Here is a 15,682-nt window from a genome sequence, read left to right as displayed (position 1 = left end):
AGCAGGCTTCATCAGTTCGTACGCAACCAGACTAGATAGGACAGCTCTAGTCCAATGCAATGATGTTAGGTTCAAGTATTTATCCCCTGAGTGAGACCAACCCACAAAACCAAGAACGGTATCACTCTATTGTGAGGCAAACGATCCCCCCATTAAGGCGGGGTGGAGTGCAACCCTTGGTGTCAACGACAGTCGTTAGCCTCGTTAGTGTCCCATTGTTGTCATTGGGAGGCTCCTTGAGCCATGTGTGAATGGCTTTGTTGTTTGTTTTCAGAGGCTAAATCTTTGAATCTCTTAGGGAGAGATGAAAGGACAGCATTGTATGTGGGAGATAGGTGGTGTCTAAGACCTCCCCCTCTGTTCAGAGATGGTTTTTCAACCTTGACATAGATAGCTTCTCTTACCCCTCTTTCAAACCATCTGTCTTCTCTGTCCAGAATATGCACATTTTTATCCTCAAAGGAGTGTGCTTTCTCCTTGAGATGCAGGTAAACAGCTGAGTCCAGCCCTGAAGAGTTAGCCCTTCTGTGTTGTGCCATGCGTCTGCTCAGTGGCTGTTTGGTTTCCCCAATATACAAGTCTGTGCATTCCTCACTGCACTGGACTGCATACACCAGGTTGTTCTTCTGAGTGTGAGGTGTCCGGTCTTTAGGGTGACCGACCAATGGGACACTAACGAGGCTAACGACTGTCGTTGACACCAAGGGTTGCACCCCACCCCGCCTTAATGGGGGGATCGTTTGCCTCACAATAGAGTAATACCGTTCTTGTTTTTGTGGGTTGGTCTCACTCAGGGGATAAATACTTGAACCTAACATCATTGCATTGGACTAGAGCTGTCCTATCTAGTCTGGTTGCGTACGAACTGATGAAGCCTGCTCGGATGAGAGGCGAAACGTCTTCTAAGACAAACTGACGAGGTCCAGTTGCGAACGATTGAATGCCCTAAAGCTTACAATGACCTGGATGAATGAGAATATTCACAGGCAATTTGCAGAAGAATTCAAAAACACAGTTGCATGTAAATTCACTCAATTGAGTTTGATATAATTTGTGACTGTGAATGGGGGAACAAACAACTTTCAGAGAGCCTCAGTTAAAAAAATCATGGAACCAGACAGATGAATGAATGCTTATGATTTAAATATATGAACTTGACCTGGAAGATGAGTTTTCCCAAGACGGCTTTGCGCAGGTACAAGGCTCTGTCAATGATCATGGTGCTGAACTGGATGAGTAGCATCACTAGAAAGGCCTCAGGAACCTGGTCCTCTGATAGGGTGGAGGCTATATCAGCTGCTGCACTGTGTTTCTGAAGGAGAGACATGTGAGTAATGAGGGATTTAATTGCTATCTGTAACATACGAAATATATCTGAATATTGTAGATTATATGATTTTATATATATATATAAAAAATATACATAAAAATATATAAAAATATAATATATATATGTGTGTGTGTGTGTGTGTATATATATATATATATATATATATATATATATGGCCACTGCCAAGAGAACGACCTAAAATGCACGACCGACTGAATGCAGACAAAACACATTGCTTAGCCAAACTGCAACTTGGGACTGAACACACCTGAGAATGCCTAAGAGCTGTCCATGTGAGAAGTGCCATTGTTCTACTGCCTCTAGAGCAACCTCTTCCCTTTGTGTTTCCACTAATGAATGCATCTGATTAAGATATTATGCTTGATCTGGTGTGATGGTCCCCATTCACAAATTTGAAATATTGCTGGATTTTTGACTTTAGTCATTCAATCCCTTTGAGTATTCTTTGTGCTCATTCACTGTCGCATTTAGGCAATTAATGATCAGATTCGTTTGGTGATTGATTTGTGGTAGTTAGTTAGTTGTGTGTGTGTGCTAGCAGTTGTGTGTGGTCAGTTGTCATTGAGTGCGTGTGTGTGTAGTGTGTAGTTAGTGGTTATGGTGTGCACTTAATAGTAATAGAGCTTTCTTTAATAAAGAGCTTGTTTATGTGAGTTTGTGTGAATGGAGACCATATTAATTAATTGGATATGATTTTTTTTTTCTTTTGAAGGTCCCAAGGTAAATTTATTAGGTGAATCTGTTATTCAATATGAACACTGTTTTTGATAGCTGGAACAGAGTCATAGTTAAGAGTGGTGTTTTTTGGCCCTCCCCATTTACATACATGAGAGGGGCAGGATATTAGAAACAGTGTAAACAAACCGATAAGCATTATCATCATATACAATATAAAGTAGTATAAAGAAGTAGTATTTTAGATTACACTAGATTATACAGGTGTACCTTATTAAGTGGCCCCTGAGTGTATACCCCTTAAGTCAAGGATTCCCCTGTATGCTCCCCTGGGATGTGTGATTGGGAGTGTGGTCATTCAAAGCACTGGGCCTTTGTCTCATTCTGACTGTTATTACAAATTTTGTTAAAAATGTTCATTCAACTTTGAAGTGCCATCCTGTGTTATGTGACCACACACTGCAGACACATCTCACTTCTCAATGGAAATTATTTTGCACGTTTAGGAGCAGATGGACAATAAAAAACACTCAGAGGCAATTAATAAGATGTATTGTCTTCTGCAGAAGCAAATAAATGCTAGAAAACAATCTCTTGAGGCGTCCTTGTCAGTACCCAATCCACATCCATTCCACTGGTGCCTTGACCCTTTGGATCTTCAAATCGGCATGATGCTCTTTGCCGTCCTGATCAAATTTCAGGATGATTGTGTGGTCAGGTTTATGACGACTATGGATTAGGACATAGTGCGGTTAAGTGTTTCCCCCAGTGAGTTGACAACTTTTAATTACTGTTGTATATGTTGTTTTTGTTCTTCAAATTAGCTTGCTTTTCTACTAAGCTTTGTTTCTGTATTCATACACAACAGTGATACTGCTGAAAGTTCATACCAGATGGTTGTTCAGGTACAGGTGTTAAGACATAGCCAAGGTTGTATTCCTGTTAGTGGGTTCGTGGGGGCAAGTCCCCACATTTCCACACCTGGCAGTGATGTTTATGCCACTCACCATCTCACAGACATGGTAGGCTAGTTAGGTGCTCAAATTGGTGACTCCATTGTTGAAAAGCTGATGTCAGCTGGTGGTAACCAGAAACCTGAACTGATATACAAAACTATCTCAGGCCACAGCAGTCACAATGGCAGGGGCCCTGAGTCTGGAGACTGGGAATGGGTTAATGAACTGAATCTGTTTTTTAACAGGGATGACCCCCGTTCCCTCCCCCAACCACATGAGCCCAGACCAGACAGCTTACTTCTCTGCATCCCCTCCTTCCACCCCAGAGCACCCCTGACATCAGCAGCTCTGTCCTCACACCACTTGACCTCAATCCAATCCACATCACAGACCACTGACCCCACCCACCACCTCACCCAACAGGAGCCACTCCCCAGTCCCCCACCCAGTGTCTCCATAACAATGGATCAGGTGAGGAAGGAGCTTAGGAGGATCGAGGCAAGGAAGGCTACTGGCCCTGATGTCATCAGCTCCAGACTGCTGAGGGACTGTGCAGATCAGCTCTGCAGGGATATTCTGGATATATTCAACATGAGCCTTAATCTGCAGAGAGTTCCAACCCTGTGCAAAACTTCCTGTGTGGTTCCACCTCCATCACCTGGTGAGCAGCGAGCTGGACCCCCTACGGTTCGCATATCGACCAGGCTTTGGTGTGGAAGACGCAATTGTCTACCTGCTCCATCGCTCTCTTTCCCACCTGTAGAGCACCAATGGATCTTAGTATGTGAGGCTTCGCGACTGTGTGTCGGATGTGGTAGTTTGCACCATCAGTGCACTAAACAGCTGAGATGAAACTGAGGGAGGTGTAGATGTTTCTCATAAGGTCAGTACAGCCAGGTGTAAATCAACAACCTGCCTTGAGCCAAAAACACTGCTGGAAGCACTGTCATCAAACTCAGCTCCGAGAGGTGTTCTGGTTGCAAAGACTATAACTCCACTGTGAGGAGACAGGTGGGTCCAACTAAAGTGAGTTTGAGTTTAACAGGATGTGTGACCACAACTTGAAATTGGCCCATAAAAAGTGCTTCTTCCTCAGCTCTGTGAAGTTTCTCAGTTACATAACAAATGAGAGTGGTGTTTTAACAGACCCCAGTAAGGCTGAGAGGATCAGAAACATGACAAGCACTGACCTCATAGACCCTGATGGCAGGGCCCCATCCCAGAAGCAGATAGGACCCTTTTAGGGGTTGATACATTTCTATTCTATCAACATTTTACACCCAGATACTTGTCACCGCAAGGCCAGTCTTTGACCTGATGAGGGGTGAGAAAAGGAAAGGCAAACAACAAAACAAACTGTCAAGCAGGGAGTAGTATGTGTCTGACTGGACACAGGAACAGGAACAAAGTTTTGAAAACCTGAAGGCTCTGCTGGTTCACAGTGTTGTCCTGGCTCATCCTGACCTTCATGCTGCCAGGTCATGCTACTGCATCCTTGGATAGCATAGGTGCTCTTTTGTCCCAAATTCCAGAGGGTGAAGCACAAGCCAGGCCCATTGCTTTTTCCACCAAGTCATTGTCTCAGACCCAAAACAAATACCAAGCTCACTGTTTAGAGTTAAAAGCTTTGAAATGGTCAGTTTGCAACAAGATCTGTCACTGGCTGAAAGGAAACAACTCCAATTGCACCGAGCTCGACTGCTTCTTGACCAGAAAAAACAGCAAGAACAAATTGTGAACACATCGCTTGCCACATTGCTTATCCTTTGGACGGTTGTGGGGGGGCTGGAGCCGATCCCAGCTGACCTCTTATTGGTTTACATTTTTTAAAAATACGGTTTAATTGCTTTTTTATTTTAATCACAAAATTTGATGTCCCCTTGTATTTTCTATTTTCGGTTAATTAAGGTAAATCATTGATAATGGGTAAATATTTACTAAATGACAACTTCAATCAACAATCAATCGTTCTCATGTCTCACCCCAAAAGCCCAAAACCCAAAGACGATGATAATAAAGTCGATGACATCAGTCAGGAACATGAGAGCATAGACATCGGTGGCAGCTCGATACTCAGCATGGAGAATACCCCTGAAGAAGCTCTGAGCCGGCCTGTAAACACTCTGAATACTGTAGAAGAAAACAAAATGGCATGCATTAGGGGGGAAGAAGAAATTAGATTTCAGTACTACATTGCATTGTATTTTAATTCCTCCTAGGATTGGAACAAAATTATTTGCATTAACCCCTTAACGCCGATTGTCACAAATTCGCATCATACCGCTTTAATCCACATTGCAGCCGAATCACGCATGAATTCCTCTAATGCCGGTTTCTGCATATTCAACACACACCTAGGAACCTTTTGGTTTCTCGTCGGACCGGTCAAAGTGAAAACTACATCTGTTGTGTTGTTGTTACAATGTAATGGTTGTAAGCCAATTTTGTGGCTGTTTTGATGAAATAAATGAATTTTGAATACACAAAAAAGATGTTTTTACTGCATTTAAGCATTGAAAAAAGTGGACATATAATGTTTGTTTGAACCCTATTGTAGTTGGTGCTATAATGTAAATAGTTGTAAACAATTTGTGGCTTTTAGATAGATAGATAGATAGATAGATAGATAGATAGATAGATAGATAGATAGATAGATAGATAGATAGATACTTTATTAATCTCCAAAGAGAAATTATGAATTTTGAAAAAAAAGTATTTTATTGCATTTAAGCATTAACGCCTGTTGTCGCTAATTTGCATCACACCTAAATTTATATCTATTGTATGTGCTACAGAAAACAACAAACAAACTCCTCTTAATTTAGGATTAATTTGAAAACAAAAACACAAAGAATTAATTTTTTTTATGTAATTCTAAATAAATTCAGGCGTCAAGGGGTTAATCTAAGACTGTTTTTTACATATACTATTAATTAATAATTAAGTCATTAACGTGAAATATATTAATAAATGTTTACTAAGGGTGACTGTGGTGACTTCATATGGTGACAAATAGTCTTTATACTCTACTCACCAAGAGATGAAGACATTCTTTATCTTGTGTCCAACAGCGAGCAGTTTTTGACTGGCTGCTTCTCTCCTCAAGCCTTTCTGCTTTTTCTTCACTGGTTCTTCATGGGGATCAGCAGTCTCAGTCGTGAGGTCCACTGGAAAAGTCAGAACGACAAGCAAGGAGCAATTTCGACAGAATTAGCACCACAGAGAGGTAAAAGAGGTAAAGGTATCTCAAAATCTTTCCCTAAACATTTTTTTTCTTTGTTACACAAGCTATGTAAGGATTTACTGCCAAGCTTCCGTAAATAACACTGATACTGCAAACAGTAAATACAGCATGTATGTCGTCTTTGTTAGTTCCAGAGATACCAAATTCAAGCATTAACAGACATAGAAAGACTTGACACCTTCTCTCTCTTGAAACCACATATTGAACAAATCAGTTTAGGGCAATGGTATGTTGTGGTTGAAACGTGTACAAGACCAAACAGGGCAACAATACTGCATCAGTATGGTGGCTGCCAGAAATGCAGGATTTTCTCTTAAAGAGAGTAAACTTGGATGTAATAACTTGCTAACATGTCAAGAGTATTGAAGTTAGAGTTAAGAGTAATAAATGTGTGTGTGTGGAGTCCGAGCTTGGTAACACACACCTGTGCCAAGTGCAACTTCCATTTTGTGTCGACTGTGAAGTCACATATACACGTATTGTAGCCAAATATATTTTGGCATTTTTATTTGTATAACATTTTCCATGAACTTAAGAGATTACTGAGCTTAAGCTACTTTGAGCTTGACATTAATATGAGAAAAAGTGAGTTACGTATTGATTGATGTATTTTTGTTGAACTCAAGTAGACTAAAGTTCTCACTGAGGAAACAGGTGGATATCTGAAAGATGTTCCGAGTGTCTGTTTTTTCCAAGAGGGATGGCTGAAAGGATGGTTAAAAGAATTAAAAATTATTAATAATTAATCACTGCATGTATTTTTACTTGTTATAGTAGATTTTTAAAAAACGGTAAGTAAGGGAAGCTTGCACAATACGAAATCTGTGGATGTGGGACATAATGAAATGCATCCATTGTTAATGTTATTAGTCACACCTCTACTGTCACAGTCCACAGGTAATGAGGCTACAAACCTTTGCTGCACCATTGTTTGGGTTGTTTAGGTTTCTTGCGGGAGCGGATACTACTGCTCTTCTTTGGAATGTCCTCTATCACCATGTCATTGTCTCCGTTCACGTTATCTTCCCTCAAGCAACTGCGATTCGACATGTCCTTAGACCCAAACAGAGTTTCCTGTCCATCTTTTGACCCAGTGGGTACTGGTTCCACTGCAGGAGGTTGTGGGGTAGCAGCAGCTGAGCTGGTACTTGGTTCAGCATAGTCCACATTATCCTACATTAACAATTTAACAACAATTTAAGAAATTAGAAAAGTAGTCTAATTTCTTTACGTTTTGATGGTATAACATTATGTTACTGCTTTGGTCAATGGACAAGAACACATTTTTTAAAAGTGATTGATTGATTGATAGGCAGTAACCAATAGTGAGTAACAAATATTTGGCCAACCATTTTAGGATGGTCCAGTTCAGTTTCCAGGTTTTCCAGGATGGATATTGAGCTGTCTCTGCCCTCCTCCTCTTCTCCTTCTCCTTCCTTTTTCCTTCCATCTTCATCTTCGTCTCTAGTTTTTCCTTCATTTCTACAACTTTCTGATGAGGGGCTCTGCTCCTCTAGGGGGCCCTCGTGGTCCCACAGGCCATAACGCTGTACACACATACACATTGGACACAAAAAAAATAAAGATGAGCAGGGCTGAAGTTATGCTTGCTAAAATGGAAAACATTCCACTCCTCCCACAGCATTGGGAGAGTTTAGCTCTGTCCTGCTCTTTGTTGGATTTGGGGTTTATGGGGGATAAGGCTACCAAACTGTTTCTCAAGTAAAGATTAAATATATTGTTTAAAACTATTACAACATAGATCACCTTTGTGTGGCATTTCCATGGATTTTTGTTACAGTAAGCATCTGATCAGGGTACATCAGAAAAAGTCTGAGCACAATTTTCCCAATCATACTGTACCAAAACACTACACCTAACTAGCATTACCATCGCTACAAGAACAATGCTGATCCACCTCATCAGTTGGTGAGGTGATGCTGAAATGCATAAATGAAATGCTGGCTTCTTACCATGGACAACATGCTTTTGCCTCAGGCCTCTATATTGTACATTCAGAAAACATTTCAGACAAAATTTGGAGGGGTGTATTTTGAAAAGTGGAAGGTGGTCAATTATCACCCTGTAGCACAAGTTTAACATGGCTTTCTAGTCGTCAAGTATAACGATCACTGCAATCACTGTAAATACTAACTGACCATGAGCAGGGATCTGTGGAAGAACAGAGCCAGCAGCTGAAGAAGATCATATTTGATGTAGTTGTCAGTCTTCTCCAGGCCCAGGATTCGAGGTATGAAGAAAGGTTTGTCTTCGTTCAGAGTCATCTCATAAACACTGTTCCAGGGAAAAAATCCAAACTGGAAAAGGTATTTCACTATCACCATCACCTGGAAAGGAGTTGAGCAGCACAGCAAAACCACCAGTTAGATCAGAAAAGAGCACAGAAAAGGCATTAGTGCACATTGTCATATGTAAGCTTGTTGTGACCTGTGTGTGGCAGTTGTGTTGGACTCATTACTGTAATGCAGTAATTAGAATACAGTGGTGAAAGATCTCTGCATCAGGCTTATTGACAAGTAGGTTTTCATATATGAGAAATTTAAATAAATAAAATAAAAGATGAAAAAGACAACAATAAAAACTATTTCTACAGTATGACCATTATTTAAATGAAAGAACTGTACAGTTTTTAGGAATGTGCAAAAGCACACAATATAATTGTAAATATGATTGTTTACATAAAGAATATTGATTGGTGGATCTTCAATTCTTCTTCTTATTTGTACAAAAAGTTTCTGATGTGTGTCTCTGTGTGTCTCTGTGTTCATACCTCTGTGTAAACTATAGCAGTCATCCAAAACCTCTTGGTTGGTCTTGGAACAGCTAACATAGCCCATAGGAACACCAATATGGGCAGGACCAGTGATATCACAGAGGCACTGACCACATTGTTTAACACTATGATGAAATAGCAGACTAGCTCTGAGTTAGCTGCCAGCAGGTTGTACATGGCAAACAGCAGCTTCAGCAGACGGTTTTGGTTGTTATAGAACTCTCTGCTCTGTTCCAGTTCCTCAATGAAGAACTGCCTGCAGAGACAGAAAACAAAGAACGACCAGGCTTTTCTAGTAATTTATCATTGTATTCATCACTAGTCTTTCAATAAATCAATTTTTCAAAGTACTCTGTGAAACCAAGATGTAATTGTGGATCATTGTTGTCCGCCTTAAATTATGACTGTTCTCATTGTCTACCTGTCTCCCAGTAGCTCGCTGGCTGTTCTGGAGTGTCTGTGTTGTTGTTTGGATGAGACTGATACCAGCTCCATCCTGCTGGATTGAGGTTCTGGACTCAAGAGGTTCCCAGCGCTGTTGAGCCTTGGCCTGGGAGTAGATTGGCCTGTCACACCCCTGCTATCCACCTCCAGGCAGCTGAGAGTGATTCAAACAAATATACACATATAAATAAAAAAAAGAGAAACAGATGAAAAGCAGATTATTTTTCAGATATGTGTTATTCAGAGCAAAATGTCAAATCTAAAGCCTTCCAGCTGCCACCCTATGCAACAGGTGGGCAACACACACACATTAACAACTATTCTTAGAGCCTCACCAGTAGAGATACTAAATATGTACTTTTTGTCCTTTGGGTATTGTTAGATAAAAAGGACATAAAGTGTCAAAAACAAAGAGGAATTTATTTCCTTTCTGAACATGCTCAGTAAATTTAAACACATCCAGCCGTTGTGTCAATCTGAGGACAAGATTGTGCCCCTCTGCTCTGTGCTCAGGAGCATGGGGAAGATGGGCACATGAAGAGGATCTTTGAGGACTGGAGTCTACTAACTCTTATTTCTGTTTACTTAAGAAATAATATCTCTGTTTGCTTAGTGAGTCATACGTCTGTTAAGTTAGAAAGTAATTTTACTATCTCTGTTTTGCTTGGCCTCTGTTTCGTTCTATATTTTTAAAAAAAGTCCTAAGAGTTGGCTGGACACCAATAAAAACACCAGAAGTGAGATAACTTGCTAAAACCAGCACAAAGCAGAAATCTGCAAAGTTCCTAAGATCCCAATAGATACTGATGCCAAAGGGATCTCAGTGGAAAATTACCAATAGATATTGGTGCCAGGGGGCATTACAGGGGAAAGCCCCAAACAACGAAACACAATAGAAACAGCCAAAGGATGTGGCCAAACCATATGGCCATGCCCCCCGACAACAGTATAAAACATGATGTTCAGAGCAGAATTTTGGCATTGTTTGGCAGGACTTGCCCAGGCTTTAGATTCTGAAAAGAGAGTAAAGCTCCCTGGACTCAACTCTTCCAGACTCCGACTCTTTTTCCAGACTCTGCATTTTCTGAAGAAAAGTTGACTTCACCGGAGACTTAGAATTTTTAAGATTAAAGTGATACAGTTAATCATAATTTGAACCTGATCCAGTCAGAATCTAGTCCTTGACGAGGCAGCGGGAGAGCCACGTCACAGCACAAGAGCATCCATGGCTCCAGGAGTGGTGGCACTCATCTGGGTTGCTAAATAGAAAGAACAAGTGACACTTGCTAACCTGTATCTGGTTAAGTTTTCTGCATCAGTCTCATCCAAAGAGGTCTCCAGTGTGGGACTCTCACTGCCCTGAGACACCTGGTCATCTGTGACGTCTGCGGTGGTATGATGCTGCCAATCAAAGGGAGACGGACATAAGTTAGAGGGTGTGTGTATGGGGATTTGTTTGTGCAGTGTTCAATTCCAAAGATCGCTTTTTGCTACACAAATATGTTTGTTTTATGTTTACTTGCTGTATCTTGTGTATGATGAAATAACGTTCATTGCACAGAACGGTAGATGTCTCTCTGTACTGTTTGGTCAGCAGGTTGAGCCACTGAGTCAGTCCATCCACCATGGCCAGAACTATGGCCCATAAGAAGCGCAGGATATCCAAAATCCTCTGAACCATCTCACCATGACCTGCAGCATACAGACACATGGGGTGAAATAGAGAATGACAGGTGATACTGTGGAATCTGAGAAATCTTCATCTACAGTGTATACTTTTTCTATACATTCAAAGGTTGTGGATACAGTGACTTTTGGGACTATTTTTAAATGTAGGTACAGGGATTACAAGCAGAGCAGTTTGCACCCAAAATATTCACATTTCTACTAGTTGTGTATTGTAAATCATGTATTATAATGACAGCAGTAAGATATGCCTGCTGTGTGTACCATTATCTATGTACCATGTAATAAATAAAGCTATCCGTGTCCAACAAAGTTGAGAATCTGAGCCAATCAATTCAGTCTAAGGACTTATTGTACCGGCTTTATGAAGTGAATTACGCTCTATTTAGTTTCTTAGTCTTGTTAAGTGCCCCACTTCCTGAACAAACCAATGTACTGAAACTATTTGTCAGTTGCTCTCCAGAGAATTCACTACACACTGTAGTGTAGTGGACACAGCAGCATGTAATGGTGAGAGGTGGAGGAAGCAGACCTTGAACATGAACCTACCAGACTCCTGTTCCTCTGGCTCCTCTACCTCCTCCTGAGTGACAAGCTCTTCAAACACGTCATTCTCCCCACAGCCTAAAGCCCCCCAACACACACACACACACACACACACACACACACACACACACACACACGCACAAACAAACAATATGCATATTAGTATGTCTGTCTGTGTATGACTCATCTTGGGTCGGGGGAGGCGGGTTTGATTCAATTACTGATGCAGCCTGTGAGAGAACTGAGAGTACTCTTCTTCCTTCATCATCAGTATTTTATAAATCATTGCCTCACAAGTCACTCAAAAAATGTAGACTTATGCCAGTCAGTCATTTTCAAGGGACAGACTAAGAAAAATGGTCACAGTCTCTCCTCCTGACAGTACTACAACAGTCACATGCCTCTCCAGTTTGCTCTGTAACTATGTTTTAGCATCTGCTCTGGCATCCCTGATGGCAAAAAAGGACACAAGAATATTTAACCGATCACGGAGGAAGGGTCTTGTTGGGAATCCACTCTTCCTTCTCTCTCTTTTATCTCAATCCTCCTCAAGTATTTCTGCCGTCTCTGACGTTCTCTCAAAGCTGTTTTCACACTGGTCACCCACGCCTGGTATGCCAACTGAAAGATAAAAACAAGAATCAACAATAGAATAAACATATGGAAATCTGATATTGTGGACATGTGACTCTTCCTTAGACTGGACTGGCCATGCTGTAGCCCCTATGTCCACAAACTGTACAACACAGCTGGTGAGTAAACTGTAACTTGGCATGATGCACAATGACAAATATATCAATATACGTAATATTCCCATTAAAAATGTTCTGTCAATATACTTCTCTCTCTCTCTCTCTCTCTCTCTCTATATATATATATATATATATATATATTGTATATAGAGTATACTTTGTATATTAGTTGTGTGTCAGACCTGACTAGCAGTCTGTTTCTGAGGCTTCTGTTCTTCAGAGTGTAGCTCCTCTTCATCCTCACTGTCTGATTCAAAGAGGTAGTACTCTCCTGAGTGGAGCACTGTTAATAGAAGAAGCAAATTACATCTCTTTTAGCTCCCTATAAGGAGATCCAAATTTCAGATTAATTTATATAGCACAAGCTCAGTATGTTTCACACACAACAAATATGAACAAAATCAAATACAACATGAGTACATATTTAAATACTTATAAAGGAAAGCAGCTTAAGAAATAATCATCCCCCGCCCACCCACCAACACAAATATACCCACCCATACATACCCAAAGAGAGAGAGGGTGAGGCTGAGAGAGAGAAAGATGGAGAGACAGACAGAGATGGAGGCACTGGCCAGCCATGGGCTTGAGGGAACTGGTAGGTTTTAGGTTTGATTTAAGACAGCACAGTTGTGGTGCATCTTATGTCAACAGGCAGTGAGGATGTTTTGAAATCAGTTCTGTATTTTATCTGAAGCTAGTGAAGTGACCTAGTATCAGTTTTTCTTGTACCAGTGAGTGTTCTGGCTGCAGCATTGTGAAAGAGATGCCAGTCTGTGATAATACATCAATTTATGTGCCTCAGATCATAATAGTCAAAATAATCAGAATTTCTTTTTTTTTTAATCAAAAATGAAGTGTAATTTTTTATAAATTACATCTATTATATCATACATTACAAAAATAAGTGTAAAATATATGTTGATGTGTTGGAAACAAGTTGACTAAAAAGGTTCAACAGAGATGGCAGCATATATAAATTGAACTGTATGAACAGTTCAGGGAATGTTGAAAGTGTCAGATTTAAAGTTGTCAAGAGACACAGAGAGTGTCCTGCCTGTTAGGGAGAAGAGACCCACTTAATGACACAGCCAGATAGGCCAACTGAATTTTCTAGTCTACTGAAAATTTTGTCGACAGTGTCAAAGGCTGCTTTCAGGTTGAGTAATACTAAAATGGAGGGTTTGTTCGAAGCACTGTGGATCTTTACATTATTCATTACTTTTTATGAGAGCTGTTTTAGTGCTTTGGTTAGCCCTCAAACTGTATTGATACACATCACACATATTGTGGGGTAATGAGTAACTATGCAACTGTAGACTTTTCTTTTTAAGCATTGTCATGATTCTGCTTTTTGTGTTTTCCCTCATCCGTGAGAGCGTTTTCTTTCCTCCCTCTTTGTCAGCAGGTAGAGTGTGAGAGAGAGGCGGGTCCAATCTCCTCAGGAGCTAGCTGTGCTAAACACACCTTCTCCTCATCAGCAATCAGCCGGCTTCTGAGATTAGCTTTTATTCTCCTCTCCCTCCCCCTCCTCTTTCCATTTGTTTTTAATCTAAGTAAGCGAAGCGCTGCCCTGCTGGCTGCATCGTGGTCCTCCTGTCCCTGTCTTCCCATGTCAATTATTTGTACTGTCTTTTGTGCCTTTGTCTCCTCTGGGATGGGTTGTAACAGAATATAATTTTGTTGCACTTGTGTATTGTGTAATGACAATAAATGCTTCCTGATTCCTGATTCTTAAACTATCCACAATTCAACTCCTTTGCCAGATAATTCTCCATGCTCTTGCTCTACCTGTGCCGCTCCTGAGTGATTGCCTGCCTCTCTCCACATTCCCTTTGACTACCTGTGATTTTCTCTAGTTAGTTGTTTCCTAGACACTAGAGTTTTTTCCAAGTGAGTTTTTTCCTGATGGTGATTTTGTGTTGGCTTTTTATTTTGCTACTTTCCCACAGTAACACAGATATTCCCCAGCAGGGGATTAATAAAGTTTATCGTTTTTTGTCTTAGCTTCTGGTCCCCATCGCCTGCACAACAGGATGACCAGTCTCAAGTACACAAGACAACATTCACCTATCAGAAGGTCAGTGGTTTGGTCCCTGGCCAGAGCAGTTTATATGTCGAAATTAAAATGGAATGGAATGGATAAGTGATATTGCACAGAAATAAAAATGTATACGTCACAGTAAAATACTATTATGTATTTATATGTAGAGTACTCAATAAGAGTGGAAAAAAAAAACAGTCCAAATATGGTGCTACATTAAGCAACACTGGAGTTGAACACTCTGACAGCTGTTGGTATGAAGGACCTGTGGTAGTGTTCCTTCTTGCAGGGTGGATGCAGCAGTCTGTTGCTGAAGGAGCTGCTAAGGGCCCCCACTGTGTCATGCAGGGGGTGTGGGGGTTGTCAATGATGGATGTCAGCTTGGCTAACATCCTCCTTTCACCTACATTCTCAGTGGTGTCCAGAGGGCAGTCCAGGAGAGAGCCAGCTCTCCTGACCAGTTTGTTCAGTCTTTTCCTGTCCCTCTCAGTTTCCACAGCCCCAGCAGACCACTGCGTAGAAGATTGCAGATGCAGCCACAGAGTCATAAAGTGTTTTCAGTAATGTCCTACATACTCCAAAGGACCTCAGTCTTCTCAGTGGATGGAGACGACTTTGGCCCTTCCTGTATAGGACATCAGTGTTAGTAGACGAGTCCAGTTTATTGTTTAGGTCATTCAGGTATTTGTACTCCTCCACGATCAAATGTTCGGACCCTGGATGCACACTGGTATCGTCAGTGGTGCTTTCCTGCGGAAGTCAATCACCATCTCCTTGGTCTTGCTGACGTTTATGTGCAGGTGGTTTAGTCAACAGCAGTCGACAAAGTTAGCGATAATTTCCCTCTGATACACATCCAATGCTATCAGGGCCAGAAGCCTTCCTCACCTTCGTCCTCCTGAGCTCTTTCCTTACCTGATCTGGTGTTATGTAGAGGCCGGGTGGGGGACAAGGTAGCTCCATTTGGGTGAGGTAGAGGGGTTGGGTCCGTAGTCTGTGATGTGGATTGGAGGGGAGTGAAGTGGTGTGAGGACGGAGCTGCTGGTGTCAAGGACGCACTGGGAGGGGAGGGAGGGGGTGCTGAAAGGTACCCCCCCCTGGTCTGGGCTCTGGTGGATGGGGGAGGGACTGGGGGTAGAATCAAACCTGTTAAAAAACAGGTTCAGCTCAATTGCCTATTCCTGGTCTAC

The 15,682-nt window shown here is 41.3% G+C and overlaps 1 protein-coding gene across 3 annotated transcripts in view; it reads right to left on the bottom strand.

The window, feature by feature from the left end:
- Positions 1-15,682, bottom strand: part of piezo1 (piezo-type mechanosensitive ion channel component 1) — a 105,726-nt gene that overhangs the window by 13,866 nt on the left and 76,178 nt on the right. For all 3 annotated transcript variants that reach the window (XM_041947486.1, XM_041947487.1, XM_041947488.1), the window contains exons 31-43: positions 12,631-12,731; positions 12,179-12,317; positions 11,700-11,774; positions 10,984-11,156; positions 10,756-10,865; positions 9,442-9,618; positions 9,018-9,276; positions 8,386-8,574; positions 7,576-7,773; positions 7,141-7,399; positions 6,017-6,149; positions 4,965-5,112; positions 1,160-1,312 (exon numbers count right to left, since the gene is read on the bottom strand). In XM_041947486.1, the coding sequence (XP_041803420.1) occupies positions 1,160-1,312; positions 4,965-5,112; positions 6,017-6,149; positions 7,141-7,399; positions 7,576-7,773; positions 8,386-8,574; positions 9,018-9,276; positions 9,442-9,618; positions 10,756-10,865; positions 10,984-11,156; positions 11,700-11,774; positions 12,179-12,317; positions 12,631-12,731 (2,114 nt within the window). The remainder of the gene's footprint in view (positions 1-1,159; positions 1,313-4,964; positions 5,113-6,016; positions 6,150-7,140; positions 7,400-7,575; positions 7,774-8,385; positions 8,575-9,017; positions 9,277-9,441; positions 9,619-10,755; positions 10,866-10,983; positions 11,157-11,699; positions 11,775-12,178; positions 12,318-12,630; positions 12,732-15,682) is intronic.

Source organism: Chelmon rostratus, chromosome 11 (genome assembly GCF_017976325.1).
Source record: "Chelmon rostratus isolate fCheRos1 chromosome 11, fCheRos1.pri, whole genome shotgun sequence".
NCBI lineage: Eukaryota > Metazoa > Chordata > Actinopteri > Chaetodontiformes > Chaetodontidae > Chelmon > Chelmon rostratus.
This window is presented reverse-complemented; position numbering and strand designations above follow the sequence as displayed.